Source organism: Poecilia mexicana, unplaced genomic scaffold (genome assembly GCF_051168715.1).
Source record: "Poecilia mexicana isolate PSO_F unplaced genomic scaffold, ASM5116871v1 scaffold_8, whole genome shotgun sequence".
NCBI lineage: Eukaryota > Metazoa > Chordata > Actinopteri > Cyprinodontiformes > Poeciliidae > Poecilia > Poecilia mexicana.
Genome location: NW_028263377.1, coordinates 27,528,073 through 27,554,938, shown reverse-complemented (window position 1 = coordinate 27,554,938; position 26,866 = coordinate 27,528,073). Strand labels below are relative to the sequence as shown.

At 48.3% G+C, this 26,866-nt stretch overlaps 1 protein-coding gene across 4 annotated transcripts; it reads left to right on the top strand.

Annotated features, from left to right (window-relative positions):
* Positions 1–7,221: 7,221 nt before the first annotated feature.
* radil2a (Ras association and DIL domains 2a) lies at positions 7,222–26,866 on the top strand. 4 transcript variants are annotated; one of them, XM_088007810.1, is made up of 16 exons: positions 7,227–7,856; positions 9,723–10,049; positions 10,325–10,560; positions 11,581–11,909; positions 14,963–15,652; positions 15,742–15,779; positions 16,432–16,601; positions 16,689–16,801; positions 18,698–18,917; positions 19,518–19,690; positions 21,611–21,755; positions 23,014–23,192; positions 23,265–23,565; positions 25,759–25,880; positions 25,955–26,094; positions 26,173–26,866. In XM_088007810.1, the coding sequence occupies exons 1-16, from the start codon at positions 7,729–7,731 to the stop codon at positions 26,273–26,275; spliced, it is 3,414 nt and encodes a 1,137-aa protein (XP_087863936.1). In that variant the 5' UTR covers positions 7,227–7,728; the 3' UTR covers positions 26,276–26,866. The 4 variants fall into 4 exon arrangements, with proteins under 4 accessions (XP_087863937.1, XP_014869182.2, XP_087863936.1 ...); XM_015013697.2 differs by having other exon boundaries at positions 23,011–23,192; XM_015013696.2 differs by having other exon boundaries at positions 7,226–7,856; positions 16,435–16,601; positions 23,011–23,565.

Sequence of the window (26,866 nt, the reverse complement as noted above, 5' to 3'; positions counted from 1 at the left end):
TTGAAGGACTTTCAGCCTTTATAAAACTTTAAATCAGAGAAAATGTTCCAGTCATAGAAAGAACCTGAGCTGCAGGCTGCAAGGCGGCTTCCAGGAAGGTGTGAGGCAGCGAGAGGCTGACCTGAATCTGCAAACCGCACACACACACACACACACGCACGCACGCACGCAGGCGCACACACACACACACACACGCACAACAGCTGCAGGTAGAAACACACATCCGCCTCACACCCTGTTACTCAACACTGCAACATTCTCTCTCACACACAGAGGAAGTGATGCAGGTGTTACTGCTAATGAGTTAACTCATAAAATCAGCCACTCTTCCTCCTCCTCCTCCTCCTGCTCCTCCTCCTGCTCCTGCTCCTCCTCCTCCTCCTGCTCCTGCTCCTCCTCCTCCTCTTCCTCTTCCTCCTCCTCCTCTTCCTCTTCCTCCTCCTCCTCCTCCTCCTCTTCCTCCTCCTCCTCCTCCTTCTCCTGCTCCTGCTCCTCCTCCTCCTCCTCCTCCTCCTCCAGGAGGTCCGGCTCCACTGGACTCCTGCTGTAATATAAAACATGTTTTTCTCCGGCGCCTTCGTCACGCTGTGGTTCCTCAGGGCTCAGTTCTTGGTCCTCTGTTTTATTTGTCGCCGCCTCCTTTTGGTGTCTGTTGTTAGAAAACATGGCTGATGGCTGATTTATCTCCTAGCAACCAATAAACCATTAAAACCACACTAGAGCTTACACTGCAAAAACACAAAGTCTTACCACGTTTTTTTCTGTTTTCTGTCTTAGAGCAGTTGAAATGAGACAAAACTAACTTAAAGGAGTTTAAGATAGTGAAGTTAGTTAGCTCCTGTATTTTCAACAAGATATGGAGCTTGGGTCAATAACTCATGAATATTGATAAAAATTAGCTCAAGAGGCAGATTGTTTCACTTATAACAGGCTAGCATGTTACAAGCTCCTGTATTTTGATGAAAAGTTATGTTTAAGTTTGTTCTCTTATTTCTAGTTACTAAAACATCTGTGCTGCAAACTAGGCAAACACACTTGGTTTGATTGTGTGTTTTTGCAGGTCAGGCAGCTCTTAGTTTGAGGTTTTTATTCAGGTCATTTCAAACGACTGGTGTGAGATTTCTCGAAACTGCAGCATCTCCTTCAAGTTAATTTATTTTTCTAATTCCAAATTGTGCAATTATATGGTAAATACAAATGAAACTTATGTTGGACATGGTCAATTTAAAACAAAAACATTATATCTGAAAAGATAATAAAAATAATAAAAATCATCATCTGTAAGCATATTTTCCTTAAAACTCCCGAAGTCTGATCTGTAACCTTAAATATGTCCTGTGTGTGTGTGTGTGTGTGTGTGTGTGTGTGTGTGTGTGTGTGTCTGTGTGTGTGTGTGCGCGCGCGCGCGCGCTATGGATCTCTGGCGCCCTCTTCTGGACAGTATCATGTTAACATGCACACACACACACAACTACACACACACACACACATATATATATATAAAAAAAAAAAAATAAAATTCCCCTCTCACCCTCCGTGGGTGGTCTCTTTCATCCTCTGAGCTCGGGTCCTCTACCAGAGGCCTGGGAGCTTGAGGGTTCTGCACAGTATCTTGGCTGTGCCTAGAACTGCACATTTCTGGACTGAGATGTCTGATGTTGTTCCTGGGATCTGTTTGAGCCACTGCTCCAGTTTGGGGGTGACTGCCCCGAGGGCCCCGATGACTGTATAGCTCAGTGGGTAAGACACCAGTCTACCACCTGGGAGACCGGGGTTCGAATCCAGGTTGGGGCAAGTTACAACAGTGCAATTGAGCTATGCAGTGTGGGTCCCTAGGCAAGACCCTTGGAGCTATATAGCCTACCTCATACAATGAGAGACACTGATAAGCATGACATGCCGGCTCAGACGTCGCCCGGCCAAACAAGGTCTGCGTCAGGTGCTGGGGAACCAGAGCACCTTGATGAAAAATGGGCTACTGGAACAAGACGGAAATGGGCGAGAGACGAAAACATGGATCTGTTGGAATGCTACTACTCAAGTAACCCTAGTCAGAGGGGCTACATGCAAAGACTGAGGGTGGAATGGTTACTTCGACACCCACAGTCTACAATGACTGCCAAACAACTAGTAGCTCAGTGCTCCAACATCCGCAAACGGCAACTGCTATCACAACTTGAGATTGACGAGGTACAACACAAATGCTACGGCAAAAGGGAGGAGCCCAAAGGTAAGGTCAGGGGGGAGTTAACTACTCCCCACCCCGAGACTGGGTATGCAGCCCCAGTAATGAACGAACTATCAAAGCTGAACGAGACAGCAACTGACCTGAGAGAGAGAATCGTGGCCCGAATGAACACCAGGCAACCCCGACGCCAATTACAACGGCTGAGTGAAGTACCATCAGATAGTCTCATTGAAGATGTGAATGCAGCATTGAGAACAATCCCTACCAACACCATAACAGAAACCAATGAGCTGATATACAACTCAGCATCAGTGATCCTTGAAATGCTCGGCTATAAGAGCAACCATGAGACCCAATATCCATAATGGAAAAGACGGTTAGAGGCTAAGATCAAGATAACAAGGAGGGAAGTGAGCCAACTGTCAGAGCTCCAAAGAGGTGCAATGAAAAGATCAGTACCCAAGAAGTACAGCCAGATCCCCATACCTGAAGCACTCGAAACTGCCAAACAAAGGCTCCAAGCCTTGGCCAGCCGCCTAAAGAGATACACAAGAGAGAATGAAGCCAGGAGGATCAACCGGCTCTTCTCCACCCAACCAGCTAAAGTGTACTCTCAATGGCAGGGTACTAACAACAGAGCAGACCCACCAAGGCTGGAGACTGAACAATACTGGAAAGGCATATGGGAAAGGGAGGCGTCCCACAACAGCAATGCACAGTGGCTAACCTCTCTACGAGAGGACCACAGCAACCTCCCTGAACAAGCCCTGGTAACCATCACTGTGGCAGATGTCCAAGAAAGAACCTCGGGTATGAAAAACTGGACAGCACCAGGGCCTGACATGATCCATGCCTACTGGCTAAAGAAACCCACTGCCCTCCATGAGCGACTGGCAGCTCAACTGAACCAGCTGCTACAGAATGGGACTCACCCTGAATGGTTAACTGAAGGGCGCACAATCCTGATCCAGAAGGATCCCTCAAAGGGTTCAGTCAATAACCTGTCTCTCTACAACATGGAAGCTCATGTCAGGCATCATAGCAGCTAATTCCAATATATATATATATATATATATATATATATATATATATATATATATATATACATAACTTTTTACTTTTTGTACTTAGGCACTTTTCAAAACTCTTTTACTTTTACTTGAGTCTTTATGTTTATTGATGTTTTGATTAAAGTGTCTGTACTTCCACTTAGAGAATATGACCTTTGACATTTCTCTCCATGTTTAAATGACATAAGTTTGTCTTTGACTTGCTTATTAAAAAACGTTCCATAAATTTGTTTGAAATACATTTTCTTCTTTGTGGCTAAGGGCCACATTAGAAATGATTCAGGCTCTAACAGCAAATGGTTCAGCTTTTGTCAAGGTTTTCCAAACCGTCCTGGAATTCCAGGCCTTGAACCAAAACCTTCGTGATTAAATTATAACCCGCAGCTGATCCGTTTATTGTTCTGTCAACATTAAATCTTCCAGGAGAAACCAGAGGAATGCAGCCACCGCAGCTGTAATGAACATGTCTGCCACCAGGTGGCGGTGTCGATGCAGAAATCCGTTAAAACTGCAGAAGCAGATTATAGTTTATCACCTGATCAAATATATGTAATCAATAAGGATTCATAAAGTAAATATTCATTTTTGAACGAGACTTAGATATTTTCAGTATTTTCTGTACTTGTTTTAAAATGAATAATTTTAAATTAATTTTGCTAAATGAAGTAAAAAATAAAAAAAAACTTTTTTTATTATTATAAAACATTTTTATTTGGATACATGCGCCGACAGTGCGACATATAGTTCCTATCAAATATTAAAGGAGATAAATGTGAGGAAGATAGATAAAAACAATCATTCTGGATGTTCAACATGACTGAAAATAAAAGACTTCATGAGGTTCAGGTCCTTATTACAACTTTATGTTTGTTCATATCCACAACTTGAGTAAAACAAATTAATCAAAACCATTTAGGATGACATTTCACATTTTGATTTTAATTTAAATCTATTATGAACAACTAAATGACTAAAACACAGATCAGAAAATAATTATTTTTCTCTTTAAATGACTTCTTGTTGTCTACCACCTTCATATCAGCCTCCAACCTTCTCCTCCCTCTGATGCGACTGACTGACTGTCTTCTGGGTCCTTTTTGACCCGGGTTACAATCAATGTGTTTTTATGCTACTTTTGTCATTTTGATTCCAAATAATGTTTTGTATAATACTTTCTACTGTGTTTTATTTCACACAAGGATATTTCATGTTTGAAATATTTTCATTTTTCACTTTTTAAAACGTTTTTAGAACAATGTGTAGAATATTTTTAAAACAAAATGACAACAGCAGCAATTTTACAACAACAATGATGAAATGTCAGTAATGGTCAATGTTAACATCCATTATGTGTGTGTGTGTGTGTGTGTGTGTGTGTGTGTGTGTGTGTGTGTGTGTGTGTGTGTGTGTGTGTGTGTGTGTGTGTGTGTGTGTGTGTGTGTGTGTGCGTGTGTGTGTGTGTGTGGGCATGTGGGGAGGGGCTGCAAAAGAGCACGTTTCCTGAAACTCGGTAGCTAACATTACTGTTTCTATTCTATTATGCTGTGTGTATCACACATGTGAGTGTGTGTATGTGTGTGATCCATCCATCCGGGATCGGGTCACGGGGTCAGCAGCCTAAGTAAGGAGGCTCACAGTTCGCTCTCCCCAGCCACTGGTTCCAGCTCCTCTGGGGGAACCCATGGCGTTCCCAGACCAGCTGAGAAACATCGTCAGCGTGTCCTGGGTCTCCCCTCCTCCTGGTGGGACATGAACTCCTCACCAGGGAGGCGTCCAGGAGGCATCCTGACCAGATACCGAGTCACCTCAACAGGCTCCTCTCGACATGAAGGAGCAGCGGCTCTACTCTGAGTCTCTCCTCTAAGGGAGAGCCCAGTCACCCTACAGGGAAAACTAATTTTGGCCACTTGTATCCGTGATCTCGTTCTTTCAGTCATGACCCGATGCCCATGACCATAGAAGAGGGTAGGAACTTAGATTAACCGGTAAATCAGGAGCTTTGCTTTTTGGCTCAGCTCTCTCTTCACCACAACAGATCGGTACAGATCGGTACAGATCGGTGCAGATCGGTTCAGATCGGTACAGATCGGTACAGATCGGTTCAGATCGGTACAGATCGGTACAGATCGGTTCAGATCGGTACAGATCGGTACAGATCGGTACAGATCGGTTCAGATCGGTTCAGATCGGTACAGATCGGTTCAGATCGGTACAGATCGGTACAGATCGGTACAGATCGGTACAGATCGGTTCAGATCGGTACAGATCGGTTCAGATCGGTTCAGATCGGTACAGATCGGTTCAGATCGGTACAGATCGGTACAGATCGGTACAGATCGGTTCAGATCGGTTCAGATCGGTACAGATCGGTTCAGATCGGTACAGATCGGTACAGATCGGTACAGATCGGTACAGATCGGTTCAGATCGGTACAGATCGGTTCAGATCGGTACAGATCGGTACAGATCGGTTCAGATCGGTACAGATCGGTACAGATCGGTACAGATCGGTACAGATCGGTACACATCGGTTCAGATCGGTACAGATCGGTACAGATCGGTTCAGATCGGTACAGATCGGTACAGATCGGTTCAGATCGGTACAGATCGGTACAGATCGGTTCAGATCGGTTCAGATCGGTACAGATCGGTTCAGATCGGTACAGATCGGTACAGATCGGTACAGATCGGTTCAGATCGGTACAGATCGGTACAGATCGGTTCAGATCGGTTCAGATCGGTGCAGATCAGTGCAGATTGGTACAGCACATGCTTCACTGCAGACGCTGCACCGATCCGCCTGTTGATCTCCTGCTCCATTTTTCCCTCATTGGTGAAAAAGATCCTGAGATACTTGAGCTCCTCCACTTGGGGCAAGACATCCTCCCTGACCCAGAGAAGGCACTCTATACTTTTCTGGCTCATTTATTTATGCATTTATTTCTATAGCTATGAATTTTTATTTTATTTATTGAGATGATAAAAGAAAGAACCTTGAACACATTGATCAGCAGGTTCTGCATGTCATTCAACACTCTCTCTCTCTCTTGGTTTTCTCATCCAGGGTTTCAGACACACACAGAGACACACACACAAATAATACACATGCACAACAAAGTACAGGTGGTAATGTTACCTAGTTGGTTAGATAACTAGCTAACTTTGAAGAAGACTAATATGTTGATTTGTGACAATAACGCTCACAGTACTCATGACTGACACAAACACATTTGTGAGATAAAAAATAAAGATAATACTTAGAGTTCTTGCTGTGTAAAATAATATTATTCAGGGGTGACACTTAGGTCTCAGTGTGTTTGGTTCACAAAAAATGTTTTCCTGACAGTCACAGTTGGTAAGAAACAAAGATTCCCATTAAATTCCATAGGAAATGAATGCGGGTCATTTTGGACCCACTCACGGAAGAATGGGGTAGTGACATAAAACATGCTATTTCTTAAAATGTATAAGAGGTAAATTAAAAATTTGAATTGCATGATATCAGTAACATGTTTCTTGAGGAATACCTGGAATATGAAGTGATTAAAACTTTTCATTACAAAGATATTGCAAAAAGATTACCTCAACCGGTCAAAAAGGACCCACTTAACTTGTACATTTATGACAGTCTGGGTGTTAACCTGAAATCTGCTGCAGCAGGAGACAGTCTTACTGTTTAGAGAATAAAGAAAAGGAACAAGCTGATTATTAGTTTCCATGTTCAAACTAATCTACCACTTCAGCTTTTGTGGCATCTGGGTTAACTTAGATCATCTTCATTTCAATACATATTTTATGCGTGTAGGATATGGACTCAAGTCTTGTTGACTAAATGCACAAATTTGATACTTTTATTTTATTTATAAAATTACATGTTCAAGTCTGGCCATTAAATGTTAATTTAGCTTGCCATATACACGAGAGCGCGTGAGTTAGCCCCGCCTCCTGGTGCTCGTGACGTCAGTGAGGAAGCTCGCGCTCCAGCGGCGGCAGGTTGATCCATCCAGTCCGCTCAGTCAGCGCTCCGTGTTGGACATAACGGCTACCAACGTGACCCGGGATGGAACTTCACTGCTTTCCCAGAAACTTTTTCCCGCAAACGGACTGCCGGTTTACTGCATTTTGGATCCCAATGTCGACGAATTTTAATGTAAACTTCTGAAACTTCTCCGGGTTTCCTTCTTTCCCGTGAAGGAATGTGAACTTACGGTTGGAAACGGTTCGGATAACGGTCTGTGTAACGGAAGCACGAGCGGCTGTTGGAGCGGTTTTTCTGCTTCTTTTTACGTCTTCTTCTGGGGAAAAAGGTTTGTCTTGTGGATTAAACTTTTTTGAGCTTTTCTAATCCGGAAAAGTTCCCGTCTCCCGCCGCTAGCTGTAGCGGGGGAGCGGAGGGAGAATGCGAACCTCTGCCCACGTCGGCTGTCTCGGTGGTTCCGTCGTGTTTCTGTAGACAAACTGAAGTCAAACGATGATTTCTGAGGAGAGAAGCAGCCACGTAAATAAACAAACCCTCAACTTCCCCGTGGGTTTGCTCATCCGCTCTCCCAAAAGGCGCCTGGCCAAACTGGGGAGGAAACCCAGCAATGGATCTGTTCAGTAAGTTCAGTAATTTACAAATATTTACTTTTAGCATTAGATTTAACTGTGTTGTGGCCATATGGTTACATCCATCCTCCATCAGAAAACAGCTGCGTGGACTGATTGGCATCATGAAATAATTGATTTTAACTCATAAAATAAGAGAGTTCCACCTCACAGTCCCCCAAAGTAACTTGTATAAGTTTTTAACTCTTTAATTCTGACACATGCAAATTTTAATGTTGTACAAAGTTAACCTGACTACATCAGTTCTCAGATATTGATTTAATTTATGAGAGAACTTTTATCAAAAGTTATTGCCTCCTGTAGATAATAATAATTGGTTATCTTCCATCAAGTGTTTGGAAAACTTGAAATCAGTCTTTGACATCATTGTGAAGAAATGTTGATGCTCCTCTTTGCAGAAATGCTTCAATCAATCCGCATTTAAAGGATTTTGAGCATAATTGTCTGTTTCCTTCAAGTCAGGGCTTCATTTGTTGCATTTGGATCTTGCGGTCTGGCCTACCTCATGTTGTCAGACCAGTTCTGTTTCAGGGGTTTGTTGATTCTGCTCATTTTGCAGTAATCGGGGTGTGTTCAGTGAGACTGAACTGAAAAATGTGTCATATTTTCAACCCCATAATGTAACGAGGGGAGGTATTTATTTTTCACATAGGGCCAGGTTGGATAACTGTTTTTTCTTTAATAAAGTCATTTAAAAATACTTTTAGAGTACAGTCAGCTGGTGATGTTTCTAAAATCATGATGGTGTCTGGATTTAAAGTCCTTTTCTGCCTTTCAGCATTGTTCTGGTGTTTCAATGCCTCTTTAACAGTTTAGGAGGAGATGAAACTTATTTAAACCCTTTACTAGGCTCCTGGGTGCACACTGGGCGGGTTGTGTGTTTTTACAGAGCAACCCGCCCAGACTGGGAACGCAGGATTCCTTTGTAATCTGGAAAACCAGGACACGTGATTGAAGTCATTTCCAGGTCTGGAAAAATGTGGATAAAGAATAAAAATATCCTAAATTCTCCCACAATGGAAAAATTCTGATGCAACATCAGCAAAGTGACAATCAAAGCAAGTAGATCTACAGAAAGGCTGCCGATCAATCTGGCCTTTCATTTTTTAAGATTTAATTTTTGGGACATTGATATTTTTGTCCAAAGCGTTTATTGGGTTTCCGTAGTCCAGAGTGATGTCACCACGGCCCGCGCCGCCATCTTGTTTTGTGTTTACTGCTTGTATTTATTTGGAGTATTTGGGCAAGGCTGAGGTTTTTTTTTTAATTACAAGAATAAAAACATACAACAATAGTCCAAATATCACCGGAGTAAAATTGCAATATTAGGAGAATGAATTTGTAACTTTATGAGAACTCTGGCATAAAAAATAAGAAAAAATGAGAAATGTTGATCATCTTGTGAACTTCTACTTTGGTTTAAGTTTTACAGATAGAAAATACTTTTAACACAGCAGCATCTAGTTATTACAATAAGCAGAGCTTTGAAACGATCAGGCAAACGACTGAGCTGCTCATGTCAGATCACAATAACTATCAAAACCTTTTTCTCGTTAAAATGATTTATATCTTGTAATTTTTAGATGTTTTTTCTGGTCAGATTGAGTCTTTATTCTCCTAATTTTATGGCTATGTTCTCTTAATTAAACTAAAATGAAACAGAATAAAGACTAAAATAAAACCCTGTTCAGTAAGGCCAGTTTCAAAGTAAATCCCATGCAGTTATTATAAATAGCTGCTGCCATCCAAAGGACTCAGAGACATTATCAGATATTGTTTGGTAGAAGCAGAGAGTTTGTTGAAGCATAAACAGAAACGTTTGAAGGCTCTGCAGCCTGACTCTGCTCCTCCGCTCAGGTCCAACAAGTCGGACGGCGCCGTCCGCTCCGCAGAGAGCGCCGGAGTCCGGCAGCCGGCCAAGAGCAAGATCCGGCGTCACAACAACCGGCTGTCCACGGTTTTCAACTACAGCCCCAACCTGCGGGAGGCGGGCCGGCGGGGCCCGACTCGGGGCGGTCCTGACCCCCAGGCCCCCGACGACCCCGCCGAGCTCTCCAGCCAGCGCTCCATCCCGGGGATCCTGAAGATCTTCGGCAGCGACATCTGCCAGGGAGCCCACTACAAGAGCGTGCTGGCCACCAGCCAGTCCAGCGCCAGGGAGCTGGTGAGGGAGGCCCTGGAGAGGTGAGAGCGCCCCCTACAGCCCGGCCCTGGAAGCCGATCGCCTCTCAATGTTTATGAAATAAAATATACTAATGAGTCTTCCAATTTTCACTTTAAGATAGGAAATGAATATTTGCAGTTTGAGGAAAACATCCAGTGCTTAGCAAAAGTATTCATAGTAGAGCTGCAGCTGACAATTATTTTAGTAATCGATTATTCAGATTAATCATTGGATAAATAGCAATCACACTAAAACCTGCTTAATACAACATGACAGCCATGCTTCTGTCGCCCAGGTACTGTCTGGAGAAAGAGGACGCCAGCGACTACGTGCTCTGCGACGTGATTGGTCAGACGGGGGCCGATCACGAGTGGAGGAGGGAGTGCTTCCGGGTGGTGGGGGCCAACGAGAGGCCCCTGCTTCTGCAGGCACTCTGGAAGCCCAAGGAGGGCTTCTTCAGGCGCTTCGAGATCCAGCACCGCTCCACCGTGGAGCAGCAGAGCCTGAAGCACCGAGACACCATCACGGCAGGTAACCCCCGACCGCGTACCGACAGGTAACCCCATACAGACAGGTAAACCCGCCCTATACCGACAGGTAACCCCATACAGACAGGTAAACCCGCCCTATACCGACAGGTAACCCCATGCAAACAGGTAACCCCATACAGACAGGTAAACCTGCCCGCGTACCGGCAGGTTAACCCCATGCAAACAGGTAACCCCATGCAGACAGGCAACCCCATGCAGACAGGTAACCCCATACAGACAGGTAACCCCATACAGACAGGTAACCCCATGCAGGCAGGTAACCCCATACAGACAGGTAAACCTGCCCGCGTACCGGCAGGCAACCCCATGCAGACAGGTAACCCCATGCAGACAGGTAACCCCATGCAGACAGGTAACCCCGTCACGGCAGCAGCAGCAGAGAGGGGTGTGAATCGTCTCTCTGGACATTCCTCTGTGCTTACCGGCTCCAGCAGTGCTGAATGGTGTTCGTGTTACGTCAGCACGACGGAGCGGCTGTTGATATCAGATAGAGGGCCGCCCCGCCCCCCAGCTGTCCTCCGGTTCTGCTGCATCGAGGCGGCGCCAGTGCAGTCGAGCATTATGTTTGGGTCGGTTTGGTTTACCAGACCAATTTCAGGGGAATTTCGGCCACTGTAAACAAGATTTCATAAACAAAAGCTCTCTTCTGTTTGTGTTTTAGATTAAGCCAAACACTCCAGAGATCCAGGGATGGATTTTTTTTTGTTCTCAAAAACCTAAAATGTTTTGTAACTTTTTTACAATTTAATTATTAAAAAAAAATCTTAGTATTTACAGGTGATGTGATTTTCTCTCACAGGAACACTGTGAGTTTAACGAACCATCATGTCTGTTAAAACAGACTCCGGCTGTTTAGAGTCTGTTTGTCTTTAGAGATAAAGGTCTTACATTTGATTCATTAAGGTTTTATAAAGGTCTTTGAGCTGGTGACCCAGTTGGTTTGAAACCTCTCGGACGTTGACGGAGGCAGAACGCTTGACGATGTGTCTTGTGGTTCCAGGGGTGAACGCTCAGGCCCGGAAGCTGCAGAAGAACCGGTCCAGAGTGGCGTCCCTGTTCGTGGACAGCGGGGGGGAGGACATGGAGGGCCCGGGATTCTGGAGGAGCCTGAGCGACATGGACCTGTCTGCCACAGAGAGGGAGGCGGGCCGGGCCCAGCGGAGCGCAGTCAGAGAGAACCCGGAGGCCGAGGCCGACACTGAGGTTCTGCGACTCGGCCTGGAGAAGGAAGAGACGGAGAGCAGCGACGACAACGCCACGCAGTACTCCATTCACCCACCCTTTGACTTCCCCTACTTCCTGCTGCTGCAGGGCTACGACCACAGACAGGTGGGCTATCGGAGTACCTGGAGAGAACCCATGATGCACAGGGAGAACATGCAGAGAGACCGCGGGCGGGAATTCACCTTAGCATTTCATAAGGACCGTCAGTTAATAACATTAAAAACATTTTCTCACGGTTTTCCTTCCATCAGCTCTCATTAATAACTTATATTAATATCAGAGACGAGATGCTGGAAAACACTTAGCGTGGCTAGCACTTAGCGCAGTTAGCACGTAGCGTGGCTAGCACTTAGCGCAGTTAGCACGTAGCGTGGCTAGCTCTTAGCGCAGTTAGCACGTACTGTGGCTAGCACTTAGCGCAGTTAGCATGTAGCGGGCTAGCACTTAGCGCAGTTATCACATAGCGTGTCTAGCGCTTAACGTGGCTAGCACTTACCACGGTTAGCACGTAGCGGGCTAGCACTTAGCGCAGTTAGCACGTAACGTGGCCAGCACTTACCACGGTTAGCACGTAGCGTGTCTAGCGCTACCTGACAGCAGACTGTACGTTTCCTCCAGAGGAAACACTGAAACTTCCTGCATAAAGCTCTAAATAAAACCAGACACTCTTATTTCCATTAGAGCATCAAGTAACAAGACGTTTAAAAACATGATTAAATTCCCATGTTGCTTGTTTTTTCAGACGGCTGTTTTGCTTGATGTGGCTGTTGCAGTTTGCTGTGTAAGCATTCCCAGATGTACAACCAGACATAATGTACAAATACTTTAACTAAGCACAAGCTTTCATCATTTATTGGAATAAATACCATAAAATACTGTAGTAAAGTTTGGATCTGTTCTCTACTTGAACATTTAGATGTTGCTCAGAAAATCCCTCCAGTGTGTTAAGAGACGACATGGAGAGAAGCAGCATGAGAGCTCTGGATTATCATCTGTTAATCCCTGAGCCTCGTCACATTTTGGTACCTGGGTCCCATACGAGCGCTTTCTTAGAAAGGAGTTACAGAACCAGCAGATCTATTTCTGAATATCTGCTCTGTCATTTTGTGTCCACAGAAGTCCAAGTAAAGAAACTCCTGAATGTTTGACAGATGCTGACCACATCCTGCTTCTGAAACAATAATAAGTCGGCAGCGTTAGAGCTTTGTTTCCTGGACTTCAGGGCCGGGTCGAACCACTTTCACCCCCTGACCCGGTTCCTACAGCAGAGCGGCTCCGTCCAGCTGCAGGAAGTGCTGCGTGTTTATCGCTGCGGCCGCTGCAGCTGGAGGAGGAGATCGCTGACAGTGCAGTATGGCGCTAGCTCTGCGGCGCGCTGCCGGCTCCTTTCTCCTGACAATAGGTCAGAACCAGAACCAGAGCCAAAGCAAAGAAGCAAGGCTTGTCTGTGTTGTGTCAGTTGACCTAAAATAGGAAGCGATAGCTGATGTTATTAATGCTGTGCTGTTCCAGGCCGACAGAAGGAGCATAAGAAGCATTTCAGCTGAGGAACCGGCCCGGCAGCGACCCGTTATCCTGACCCGTAATCACTTCAGTGAATAAAGGAAAATGGCTCCTTCTGCAGTTTTATTTCAAAACTCAAGACTATTTTATGCAACATTGAAAATTCATGAAAAATACAAATAAATAATTGAACTGCTTCATAAAAAAAATTCAACATTTCACTGTGTAAAAGTCAGTGGCAGCATTACTTTAGTGAAAGTTTGATCTAAAAATCCTCAGTTGTTATAAATGCAGAGGAGCCGTTCATGTTTTACATTAACTGATTAATAACTGCAGCAGTGATTATTAGGAGCTGGAAACAAACTGCTGGTTGAGAAGTTCTGGGTAAAACCTTCTTAAATGCAAAATGTTTATATATATATATTTTACAGTTTTGACTAATTACAGCTCTGACTGTTCTTTCAGCAAACTGCCATTTTTGAGTCTGTATACTTCCGTTAATAATCAATTTATTAAATTAGTTTTCAATAATCTATTAATCTGATGAGTAGCGTTTAGCCTCGCCGCGCTGCGCCACCTCTTGCCTCGCCGCCCCTCGCCTCACTGTGCCCCGCCTCGCCGCCCCTCACCTCGCCTCGCCGCCCCTCGCATCGCCGCCCCTCGCCTCACTGTGCCCCGCCTCGCCGCCCCTCACCTCACCTCGCCGCCCCTCGCATCGCCGCCCCTCGCCTCGCCACCCCTCACCTCGCATCGCCGCCCCTCACCTCACTGCGCCCTGCATCGCTGCCCCACACCTCGCCTCGCCGCCCCTCGCCTCGCTGTGCCCCGCCTCGCCGCCCCTCGCCTCGCTGCGCCCCGCCTCGCTGCGCCCCGCCTCACTGCGCCCCGCCTCGCCGCCCCTCGCCTCGCTGCGCCCCGCATCGCCGCCCCTCGCCTCGCTGCGCCCCGCATCGCCGCCCCTCGCCTCGCTGCGCCCCGCCTCGCCGCCCCTCGCCTCGCTGCGCCTCACATCGCCGCCCCTCGCCTCGCTGCGCCCCGCCTCGCTGCGCCCCGCATCGCCGCCCCTCGCCTCGCTGCGCCCCGCCTCGCCGCCCCTCGCCTCACTGCGCCTCGCATCGCCACCCCTCACCTCGCATCGCCACCCCTCGCCTCGCTGCGCCTCGCCTCGCCTCATCCTGCCCCTCCAGGTTGTATTCTTAGCACCTAATCCTGGTTCCGTTCACACTGCTGGCTGATTTCCTGACTGTTACACAAGGGGATCAGTCCAATCCCAGACACCCTGGCAGATCCAGAGGATGCGCTAAGTCTGCTGGATTAGCGGGAGATAACGGTGACAGACACCATATTTAAATCTATGACAGTTTCCAGCTTCTGTAATAATGTTAGCAGCTTCTTTCCAGTTTCATCTTTACTTCATTTGTTTAGCTTAACTCCGTCTGGCATCATCGGTGATCAGGTCTAGGCTAGGATAGCGTTAGCATGTTCACCTCTGTTTTTACAGGCATCGTTGATTATTGATCTGTAGTTATTAGCTGATCATGTCAACATAAAGGTGCAACTCAACAACTACTTCCTTTCTTATTTCAAAATAAGAGTCCTAAGCAGATGCAGTCTGGTGTTGCAGGATTTGGAAGTGATTGATTTTGATCTTTTAGGATTTTGTGATCTACCTGATGAGCGGGAGCAGCACCATCTTCGGCTGCTGCAAGGAGCACAGTACCGGAGAGGATGAGGAGCGGCTCAAGGTCGACATCCTCCTGTTTGCTCCTGACGTGTCGCCGCAGCACTGCTGCGTCAGACGCCTGGACTCCAACTCCCAGAGTTCCTCAGGAAAGCAGAGAAAGACTGTGACCCTGCTGAGGCCCCTCCATGGGGCCGCCGTCACCAGAAACGGTTTCCTTCTGGACGAGGAAGTAGAACTGAATCCTGGAGACCTGATTGGTTTGGGGAAGCACTACCTGTTCCTGTTCAAGGATCCCACCGGCGGGTCGGGTTCTCCTCCTGCTCCGCCCTGGTTGGCCCGGCTCCGCCCGGGCTCTGACGCTGGCACTTCCTGTTCGTCCTGCGGCTCCTGCATCACCGTGAAGCGGCTCCAGGGGAAACCGCCGGCATCCTGCTGGAGGAGCCTGGAGGGCACCGAGGCTACGCTGCGCTACGAGCTGCAGCAGGAGGAACGGGTCCTGCAGGAGATCCTGGACATGGTGGATCCCAGTGAGAACGAACCAAAGCTGACTCCTGCTTTCCTGCTGATTCTCTGCATCCGGCGCTCCGCCGGCTCCTTCCAGCTGACTCACTTCAGGCAGCTGCTGCTCCGGATCGCCAGCCAGATCCAGCTCATTACGTGGGTAAGCAGCAGGAACGCTGGTCTGAACTCAGCCACATGTTTTCTGCAGTAATTCATGTGTTCATGTGATCATGTGATCTAACCTTTCAGGAGAAGACAAAGGAACTCGCTGCAATGCAACCAGAAGCGTGAGTCCACATCATCGAGATGTTTAACTGCAGTCTATAAAGAGAAACTAAACTAATATCTGTGTCTTACAAAAATAATCAAACACCTTAAACTTTTCTACATTTTGTCACATTCAAGTATTTTTATAGGTGAAATGTTTCAGAAACCTTGTTTCATCACACGAAAGGCAGCAAAATTAAACGCAGACGGGCTGCCGCTGCAGACGGGCGGCTGCGGCTGCCGCTGCAGGCGGGCTGCCGCTGCAGACGGGCTGCCGCTGCAGGCGGGCTGCCGCTGCAGGCGGGCGGCTGCCGCTGCAGACGGGCTGCCGCTGCAGGCGGGCTGCCGCTGCAGACGGGCTGCCGCTGCAGGCGGGCTGCCGCTGCAGACGGGCTGCCGCTGCAGACGGGCTGCCGCTGCAGACGGGCTGCCGCTGCAGGCGGGCTGCCGCTGCAGACGGGCTGCCGCTGCAGGCGGGCTGCCGCTGCAGGCGGGCTGCCGCTGCAGACGGGCTGCCGCTGCAGGCGGGCTGCCGCTGCAGACGGGCTGCCGCTGCAGGCGGGCTGCCGCTGCAGGCGGGCTGCCGCTGCAGGCGGGCTGCCGCTGCAGGCGGGCTGCCGCTGCAGGCGGGCTGCTGATCAGCTTCATCTGTATTTCCTGTCTGTTCGTCAGCAGCTCCGTTGACGATGCAGCCGATCAGCTGCAGCAGCTCAGTCTGGAGGAACTGATCTCAGGTCTGCGGCCGCTGGTTCTGTGGATGGCCAACTCCATCGAGCTGCTGCACTTCATCCAGCATGAGGTCCCTCAGCTGTTGCCATGGAGACGGGACAGCATGGACCAAGGTGGACATTTTGTTTGCCTCTTTAGAGCCGGCAGGACCTCCAGCCCTGTGAAGGTGGTAAAAAGCGTTGTGTTCTGGTTCCCATCAGAGCGGCTGCAGGCGGAGCTGTGGTCCACCCAGACGGCCTGTGAGGAAGCCATGACGGTCCTGGAGGAGGTCATCATGTTCACCTTCCAGCAGTCGGTCTACTACCTCACCAAGGTCTGCCCCCACTGCCACATGTGACGCAGGAAGCCTGGCTGTGCTCACACAACAGTCTGTTTTCACTGAGCGTTTTCCAGACCCAGAACACAATAACAGCGTGGAAACGCTCTCCGGCAGGAAAGAGCAGGGAGGGAGAGAGCGGGGCGTCCTTTCCACTCTGCAGTGTAAACACTGACAGCAGTTATCTGGAGCTGCACAGCTTCCACCGACTGGACCTGCTGGGAAACAACCAGTCACATCATCGCTGTCCCAGGCTCACTTCTACCTGAGAAAACATCCACTGGCACATTTCAGCAAACCGATGGTTGAACTTCAGATTCTGCAGGAAGTTCAGAGTTTCTGTTTTCATTTTCTGGTACATTTCACGGCGCCACAAACGGCTCCGAAAAATCATTCCTGTTTCAGACAAGCCGGTCGCAGTCACTGCATTTAATCTGCAGGTTTAATATTTCTGAACCTTCTCATAGAACAAACAGTGGAGAAAACAGAAAAATCCATTTTCAGATAAAACTGACAGCTTTTAAAACCATTAACTGAAATTTATCAGCAACCATAAATCAAACTCTTATCAAAAGACATTTTTCTGATTCTGGGATGATGAGACTGGGGTCAAAGGTCACCATCTGACCAACCAGCTGTTTAAAGGTTTTCTCCACCAAACCTGACTGAGAAACGGGCAAAAGTTTCAGGTCAGATGTGCAGAACTGGTAGAATCAGAACCAGGATAACCTTCCATCCTCAGTCAGTTGGTCATGATGCATCATGCAAAATGTCCGTAAAGATGGCCGCTTCCCTGCTGGGTCTCAGATGATTATTATTCTTATCTATTATGATTCCAGAAAGAGTTTCAGCCAAACCTGTTTTACTGGAGAAGATCTCAGGACTTTACCTGCAGATCCAAACCCACTGCAGCAGCTCAGCGCCGCTGCTGCGCCCTGACGGCCGACTTCCTGTTGGACGATTCTGTAGAGGGATGGAGCCAGAAGCTGCTTTGCTGATGCGTCTGCTGCAGGCAGCAGCCAGCTGATCGGTTCTTATGATCGGAGCGTCTGCAGGTCGTCCTGCAGCCTCTACAGTGAAGGAAACAGGAACATCCTGTTCTCTTCTTTTAAGACCAACGGATTTTATCCTGAACTGAAGAAATGAGCTCTGCTGATCCAGTTTCGATAGGTTATGGATTGGTAATAATCAGCAGCAGCTTTCAGTGTGGTGTTTTATAAGCTCTTAGTTCTGCCGTGCTCGTCTGTATTTTAACCTATTGAGGCGTTTTGGGCCCAGATGATCGGGGCGTTCCTGCAGAGGAAAGCAGCTGTCAGCAGAGCAGGGAGGAGCAGAAGCAGCTCTTCCCTGTGATTTCCTGTGGATGACTGAATGTTCTCAATGTGCAAACCGGATTCCTGAGCTGAAGCTGTCAGGTTTTCACCTCGACCCGCTAAAACCAGCCGCCATCTGCTGCTTCCCAGCAGGGGTCCAACATGCACTGCAGCTGAGCTGCTGGCTCCTCCTCAAGGCTCTACCGCACTTATGGAGTGTGTGTGTGTGTGTGTGTGTGTGGGGTGTGTGTGTGTGTGTGTGTGTGTGTGTGTGTGTGTGTGTGTGTGTGTGTGTGTGTGTGTGTGTGTGTGTGTGTGTGTGTGTGTGTGTGCATGCCAGAAGAAGCAGATACTCAGATGGTTTAAAAACAAACTTCTTCCCTCTGTAACCTTTGAACTTTTCCACAGGAGTCGTTCTGAGCCGCTTTGCCTTTTACCGATCGTAAACTCGGTGTACTTTTATCTCATTAAGACGAGAAAGTTTGTCGTTCTAACGCGATTCTGCTGCTGCATTTATTTCAGCTGTGCAGTGAAAGGCCTCCTCAGAGTTCAGAGTCGTCATGCCTTTGTCCCCCTGCAGAGCATGTACCCGGCCCTGGGCGGCCTGCTGGACGGGAACCCCTTCTCTGAGGACGGTCAGCTGCGACTTCCTGTCAGCCTCAGCAACATCCTGCAGGTCCTGAAGGAGGCGCTGGAGCTCCTGTCGGCCTTCCAGGTGCATCCGGACATCTCCCTGCAGCTCTGTGCCTACCTGTTCTTCTTCATCAACGCTTCGCTGTTCAACAGCCTCATGGAGAGAGGTAGCAGCTCACGCTTTAGCTTTAGCTTTAGCTTTAGCGTCCCCAGCCTTATGAATGCGGATCGTGGCCGTTTGGTTGTTTCTCCCTTTACTTTAGCTTTTGACAAACTGCTATATGTTTAATATTTGCATCAACACAGTCAGGATGTTTTAATCGTTCATAAATGTTCACTTTGGACAGAAATCTGAATCTATCTTTAAAATCAGCTTTTATTTTGAAGGTGGCTGCTGTTTCTTGTTTTGGTTGCTATGCTACCGCCGTCATGCATGTTGTAATGTCTGAGACTCTTCATCATCTCGGGTTGCCATGTTCTGGTCCATCTGGTCAATATGTTATTATTCATGGAAACAGTTTGAGTGTTTGCATGAATAAAGTAAAGAACTTTATGGAAATGAAAGTTGGCTGGTTTTGTACAGGAGCAGATTTCATGTTGAAATGTTCATTATCAGTAATATCAGGTCTTAAAACTGAGTTTATTACTGAACCAGCAGGTTAAATCTGAGCAGCATCACTGCAGCTCGATTTATTTTTTACTGTTTGGGTTCTGTTTATGCTGGCCTTATGGGCTGCTCTGGCTAACCGGAGGTTCTGCTTCTTCAGGGTCCGTGGCCGGGTTCTACCAGTGGTCCCGCGGCGTGCAGATCCGGGCCAACCTGGACCTGCTCATGGACTGGGTCCAGAATCAGGGCCTGGCCAGCATGGCCACTCAGTTCCTGCAGAAGTTCTCCGCCGCCGTCAATCTGCTGGCCACACCCAAAGAAACGCTTCTGCAGGTCAGCTCACGTCCGCTGCTCATTTCCTGTTCTGACTGCCGGTGGGCGGAGCCACGCTGACGTCAGCCTCACGGGTTTTACCCCCTCAGGTGTCCCATGTTTCTGTTCTAACTATCCTCAGCATCAGGATCTGAGTAATCGGTTCTGATTCTGGACGCGACTCGCTGCTCGTTGTTCTGCCTCTGAGCAGAAGGAAACGGCCTGCAGGAAGCCGGCCAGCAAATGACATCATGGAGCTGTAGCCGTTCCTGCAGATTATGTAATCCAGAGTAAATCCTGGAGCGGAGTAATGTTTAACCTGGGACTGCATCACATCCCGTTTGCTTTTATCCAGCCGTTCAGACCAAACATCCAGAAAACTGTTTGTCCACTTCCTGTCAGACTGCTCTGACTCCTCGTCCTGCCTAAGCAACATGTTCTCTTCCTCACCTGTTCAGGTTCAGCTGCAGGTAAACGGGAAACACCGACAGCTCACATTACCCCTGAAATCTGGTGGCTCAGATTGCCATGTTCTGCTCCATCTGCCTTCGGGTTGCCATGTTGTGGTCGTTCTGCCCTCGGGTTGCCATGTTCTGCTCCATCTGCTCTCGGGTTGCCATGTTGTGGTCGTTCTGCCCTCGGGTTGCCATGTTGTGGTCGTTGCCGCGTTGCCCCCGTCCGTCTGTGGCGCGGCGTTTGGACTGAGCGTTGCTGAGACACGGCGCTTTGGGATGAAGTTGATCCTCAGACGGATTAGAGGGAGTCGGAGGGACTTTAGTTCAGGATAGAAACGGTTTGATGAGCTTCACATGAAGGTTTGGCTGAGGAAGCAGAGGTCAGTTAAAGTAAGGTTTTGTAAAGACTCTCCCTGCCCACCCTTCCTACCTTCATTTAAAACTCATAAGCAAACATCAGATCATGGTTCTATTTGTTTCTGCTGGTGCTTTCCTCATTGTGTGATTCTGATCCGTTGTGTTGTGGAAATATAACAGGTTTTAACTCTGATGAACCCAAAATATCCGGGCCTCGTGTTGGTAGAAAATGTTCCTGTGGGTCAGGCAGAAGGATTTACCTCCACTAGAAAATCCTGTAGACTGAACAGAGCGTCCTGTGGCGGCCATCTTGTTTGTTAGGAACAACATTTTCATAGTTTCTTTCTAAAGCACAAAAATAGATGTACTGCAGCTCAAAGTACAGCTAATTTGACCCTCGGGGCTTGTTGTAGTATGAGATGTTAGTCTGGCATGTTGAGTTGACACCTGTTTCCACAGCATGACTCAAAGCAGCAGCCGGCGGCTCCACACTGCTGCCAGGCTGAGGATTTCAGGAATATCATTGCTCTGGAATGAGACGACTTGTTGTGGTCGCTGCAGAGTGGGACACGCCCTCCATGGCTTTTAGTTTTCCATCTGCAGCGGCTGAGTGGCTGCTGCTGCTGCTGCTGCTGCTGCTGCTGCTGCTGCTGCTGCTGCTGCTGCTGCTGCTGGAGCTGCTGGAGCTGCTGCTGCTGGAGCTGCTGCTGCTGCTGCTGCTGGAGCTGCTGCTGCTGCTGCTGCTGGAGCTGCTGGAGCTGCTGCTGCTGCTGCTGGAGCTGCTGCTGCTGCTGCTGCTGCTGCTGGAGCTGCTGGAGCTGCTGCTGCTGGAGCTGCTGCTGCTGCTGCTGCTGCTGCTGGAGCTGCTGCTGCTGCAGTGGATGACCCAGCCTGCTGGGGTCTCGCCTGCTAGGCGAACATCCAGAGACAATTTTAGGTTCCTGTTGTTAAACAGATTTAAAACTCCGCCTCCAGTCGGACTCGGCCGTCACACAGAACGTCTCACTTCCTCTGATTCAGCTGGAAAGAACCACGTGACGTTTGACTCGCGCCTTTCCTGGGGTTTTTCCTCATCTATTGATGTTTATCACCTCCACCAGCGATGACCTTTCTGTCTGTGGCCCTGCAGGCGTCCTGGGCGTCCCTCAGGGCCGAGTTCGCCGCCCTGACGCCGGCTCAGCTGCACCACATGCTGAGGGAGTACGGCGGCGGGAAGCCCCGCCCCCCTGGGTGGAGCCCGGCAGCGGAGGAGGCGGAGGACGCGCTCAGGACCGGTGAGTCTTTTTCATTTTTCTAACTGGAGAGCAGCTTGCCCCCAGCTGCAGGACAGCGCCATGCAGATTTACTTAGCATTATTACTCGGATCGGCCCAGTACTTTATAGGACTGGTTACCAGCAGTGTCTACGGAAGTTATTTGGGTCCAGAATGAAGAACCTCTGTGAGCGGCCTTTCCTCTGCAGCCTGAACCATCGTTTGTCAGACAGGCAGCATGAATCTGCAGCAGAAGAACCAGACGGTAAATCTGAACGTCTGAAAACCTTCACTGCAGTCGCAGCTAGTTACCAACCGCCACAAAACAGTCAGACTCAGGGAAAAACAGGAATTGAACTTCCAGACCTGCTGTGTGACTGTAGACTTTGACTAGGCCACATGAACAGCTCTGGCTGCAGGTGAAGCTCCGCCTCCAACAGCTTTTCCTCCATCTACTCTCAGCAGCTTCCCACAGCATCATGCTGCCTTCACCGTGTTTTCACCTCAAAGCGATTTTCATGTTGGCCAAAAAGTCGAGTAGAACCTTGATCCTGACCCGTTTCCTAGGTGACCGGGTCAACACTGAGGTTAAAGAACAGTTCTAGAAAAATGTCCTGATCTTTACATGTTGGATTGATTTCTGTAGCTGTAATTTCTATGAAAATCATTTGGACCCATTTGGACCTGTTTGGACCTGTTTGGACCCGTTTGAACCCGTTTGGACCCGTTTGGACCCGGCTGTTCCAGGATCTCGCTGTTGACAGTAAACTGGAGCAGCAGGAATCCCAGCAGCTCTGATGTGGCGGGCATGTTTGGACCTGATGAACGGAAAGCAGGCAGGAGAAACGGGAACATGCAGCGACACCACAGGAACCCGGCTGGACCGGACCGGGCCAAGTTGTTCTGATCCGGTTCCAGCTGGTTTCATTGATTCTGATTCTGTGTTCATGAATCGCTGAGGAAACTAAATACTGGAGGAAAAAGATTCACTGCTGAGTCCAGAGCTGAAACTAATGATGATTATTAGTGATCAATTATTCTGATGATTGATCAGGTGTAAATATTGGCATTTAAGCTTTTATACAATGTTAGAAATACATTAAAAGATGGAAACAATTAAATTCATATTTTAAACATTTATTTTCCTGAACGACGGTGAACCTTTAGAGACCATTTAGTAAAAGATGCAGATTAAAAATAATCGTATCAATCATCAGTAGTCGGGCTGATCTCTGTTGTTGATGATTGATCACTGATCGCTAATCACTCCCCGGCAGCAGACGTCCTGCTGGGTCTGGACCGCCATCCTCCTCTCATCCTGCCCAGCAGCTGCTTCCAGCTGGAGCCGGCTAAGGTTCTGTCTGACCCGGTTCTGTTGGAGCAACTGGCCCGCCTGCAGGCCTGGATCAGCCGACTGCCGCTCAGTGAGACCCAGAGCCCGGGTTCTGTTCTGGAGCGGGTAAGGAGGTTCTGTGACCCGGGTCGGGTCAGGAAAAGCCTCGGCGTCTCTGACCGGCCGCGTGTCGCCCAGACTCAGGTTCCCGACAGACCGAGCAGCGCCGGACTCGCAGCGACCCGTCCCGGTCCGGACGGGAAGTCCGACCCGCTCTCCTCTTCAGAACCGGGTCAGGGCAGAGAGTCGCACGGTGACCTGAGCCGCTGCGAGGCGGTTCTGGCCCAGAAGCTGAAGAACCTGCAGCTGCAGAACGCCCTGCCGGGTCCGGCCGGCACCGGATACCACAAGAGCCTGGCTCTGGACCCGTCCTGCCTGTTGACACCGCCCAACACCCCACAAGGCCCGGAGCCCGGCGAGCCCGAGGCGCCGCACACAGGTAACTAGAGGTCAGAGGTCAGCAGCAGACTTCTGTCTTCATGAGGCCAAACAGAGGTCAACCTGGAGAACACGGCCCGGTTCTGTGGCCCGGTTCAGCTGCACGGCTTCAGCGCTTTGTGCGTTCCTCCTGAAGCCACGGTAACGGTTTAGAGCTCAGGCCTCTGATTGGCTCAGACTGATCCAGAGTGCTAACCAACTGCTAACCAGTCGCTAACTGGTGCTAACTAGGTGCTAACCAAGTGCTAACCAGGCGCTAACCGGTGCTAACTAGGTGCTAACCAGTGCTAACTAGGTGTTAACCAAGTGCTAACCGGGCGCAAACCAGGTGCTAACCAGGCACTAACTGGGCATTAACCAGGCACTAACCGAGCGCTAACCGGTGTTAACCAGGCGCTAACTAGGCGCTAACCGGTGCTAAGCAGGCGTTATCCCCTCCTGCGCTCCATGACCGCCCCGGCCCCCGTTGGTTGTTCTTTTGCCTTCTTCCAGGCGTCAGCAGGAGGATTTGGTTGATCTTCATCAGGAGTCTCGACTCTCATTGGCTGCTGTTGTTTTCTCTGAGTTTCTGTTGAAAGGCTAAATGCGTTAAGGCGTTAGCCTGACAGCGAGCCATCTGGCACCATCGCCGTCTGCCTCTAATGGCTGCTAATTCCTCACCAGTAATTACAGCCTGTTAACAGTCACATAACTTTAATGTTCATTTACATGCAGAAATAATAAAAAAGTTTTAGTTCTCATCGGAAAGCTCCTGCAGCAGTTCATCACGTCATTTATTATTTTGTGATCATTATTACAAATATATTCATGTGTTATTGTAGTATTAACTGTATTAACTAAAGTAGATGATGTCCTATTAATTAATGGGTTCTGGGATAATTGGCAGAAAATTAACAACAAAAATGTATTAAAAGTTAATAAAAAATATGAATATTTTGGGCCGGTATATGTTATACAAATTCCCCTATTGTTTGGCAACCCTGTTGGCTTCGCTCCAGTTCACCTGTGAAAGTTTAGCCCCGCCCCCAACAAAATGTTAGTCCACCCCCAGTGGGCGGGGCCTGGGTGGGGGAAATGTTGCTGCCAGTGCAGCGACTTATTTTTCTGTTGTTCTGTTTGGAGGCGGCATGTGATTCACATTTCAACCCACAGAGGGCAGCACTGACACGAGTTTAGGCCAAATATTCCAGAATTAAACACATTTATACAAAAATCTCAAAATTTGCACAGAAATAAGTTAAACAGTTTACCTGCAAAAAAGTTAATTCAGGTTTTAGTTGCTTTTTAAACACCCACAATCCTTTGCTGCATGACCAGCCCCTCCCCTCCAGGAATAATCGTCGGTCCAGTTTTACTGACTGATGCTGATCTGAATGCCGTCAAGTCGTGCTTCCTTATTACTATTGATCATATTTTTGCCATTTCTTCCTGGTGCGAGCCGAGTGGCTGGATCCTGATGGATCCCAGTGGGATCCAACTGGACTCCCGATGGATCCCAGTGGATCCTGATGGATCCCAGTGGGATCCAACTGGACTCCGTTGGATCCCCCGGCCTGACCTTCGTCTCTGTGGTTCTGCCCAGATTAGTAATCCTTTAATCTGTGATGTCAGGACGGACAGCAGCGGCCGGTCATGGGAATTTCCAGCTGGGTTGGTGTCTGGAATCTGAATGTGTGGCTTTATTCAGGATCGGCTGGGAGGGGGGGAGGATGAGGAAGAGGAGAGGAAGGATGCTAACCTGATGCTGTTTGACTGTTTAATGGTTTCATGATGGCTGATAAAAGCTTCATGATGTCACCGCTGAGTCATCGGCTCCACCCAGTAATGAGGGTTTCTACTGGTTTATTCCCAGTCTAACCACTGGCTTTGGTTCTTCAGTCCAGCAGCCTGGGAACAGAAAAACTCTGTGACCTTTATTTGTCTGAGCTCGGCACTTATCGGAAAAAACTTCCTGATTTATCGGCTCAATAAACGTCAATGTTTAAAAAAACAAACTTAGTTTTATTGAACAATTATTTAAATATTTTTCCACTGTTGTTCAACAAAACCAATAAAAATTAAGTTTGATCTGAATCCAGAGAATCTGGTAACTTTAATTCACTGACTGTCCAACATCTGGACACGAGACACAAAGCACTCCTGGACGTCTGCAGGAGGACATGTCGTCTCCAGCTGTCCTCTCTGCTTTGTGCAGTCGGTGGGAGCGGCGATGTGGAGTCGGGAGACGCGGCAGCAGAAGAAGACAGAGAGGAAGTGTTCACAGTGGAGATCCACAGAGGGCCCCACGGCCTGGGACTGGCCCTGGTGGACGGGAAGGTGAGACACCAGGACAGTAATCTCTGCTCAGCGTCTCTACATCAGAACGCCATCTTTATTCTGCATTGTTGCAGCAAACGGCGCTGAGAATGAGCGGCATCTACGTGAAGTCGGTGGTTCCCGACTCTCCGGCGGCTCGCTGTGGGAAGCTGAGGACCGGCGATCGGATCCTGGCCGTCAACGGCACCAGCCTGGTCGGCATGGAATACAGCATGTAAGACCCAACAGCTGCATTCGCCATGTTGATGCTAACAGTTTAGCAGCTTCCTAACCGGCTGCCGGCTGCTTTCAGAGGCAGAGAGCTGATCCGCTCAGCAGGAGACGCTCTGAGGCTGCTGGTGGCAAAGATGGACACCGACTGCAGCAGCAGGAATGCAGCTGCAGCTACATGCTGAGAGCAGAGAGAGTCTCCTCCTCCGACTGCAGCGCCGAGCCGAGGTTTACTGGATCCACAGCATCGCTGCTAGAAACCTGCTTTCTGCTGCTGCAGCTTCTTTCTGGCCTGCAAACTGGGAGGAAAACCTGCGACTGCTGCAGGACCTGCTGCAGCTGCTGCAGCTTCAGGCTCCGATCCAAACGTTTGCTGTCAACGCGTGAAAGAAGCAGCAGCTCAGTAATCTGTAAAATGTTTTCAGGTTCTGCTGCCTTCATGTTTTATAAAAACTGAATCTTTTCAGCGCCGCTGTAACTGAAACTGGATTTATTTAAATGTTCATTTATCTCAGAAAGATTCTGACTTTTTATCAGCTTCATTATTTTATAACGTCTGAGTTTACTCTGGTTCCATAACTGATTGTTTTTATAGTTTTGTAAAAGTCATAATTCTCCTGAAGAACAAAGTTTAGTTTCTAATTGTCTCATTTAACAGGAAGGTTTAAATGTTTGGTTTTACTCTCTCCAACTGGAAACATGAACAAAGTTCATCTCCATGAATAAAAAGTTCATTTAATTCAGTAATTCAGATTAAAAATGGAAACTTGATCAAA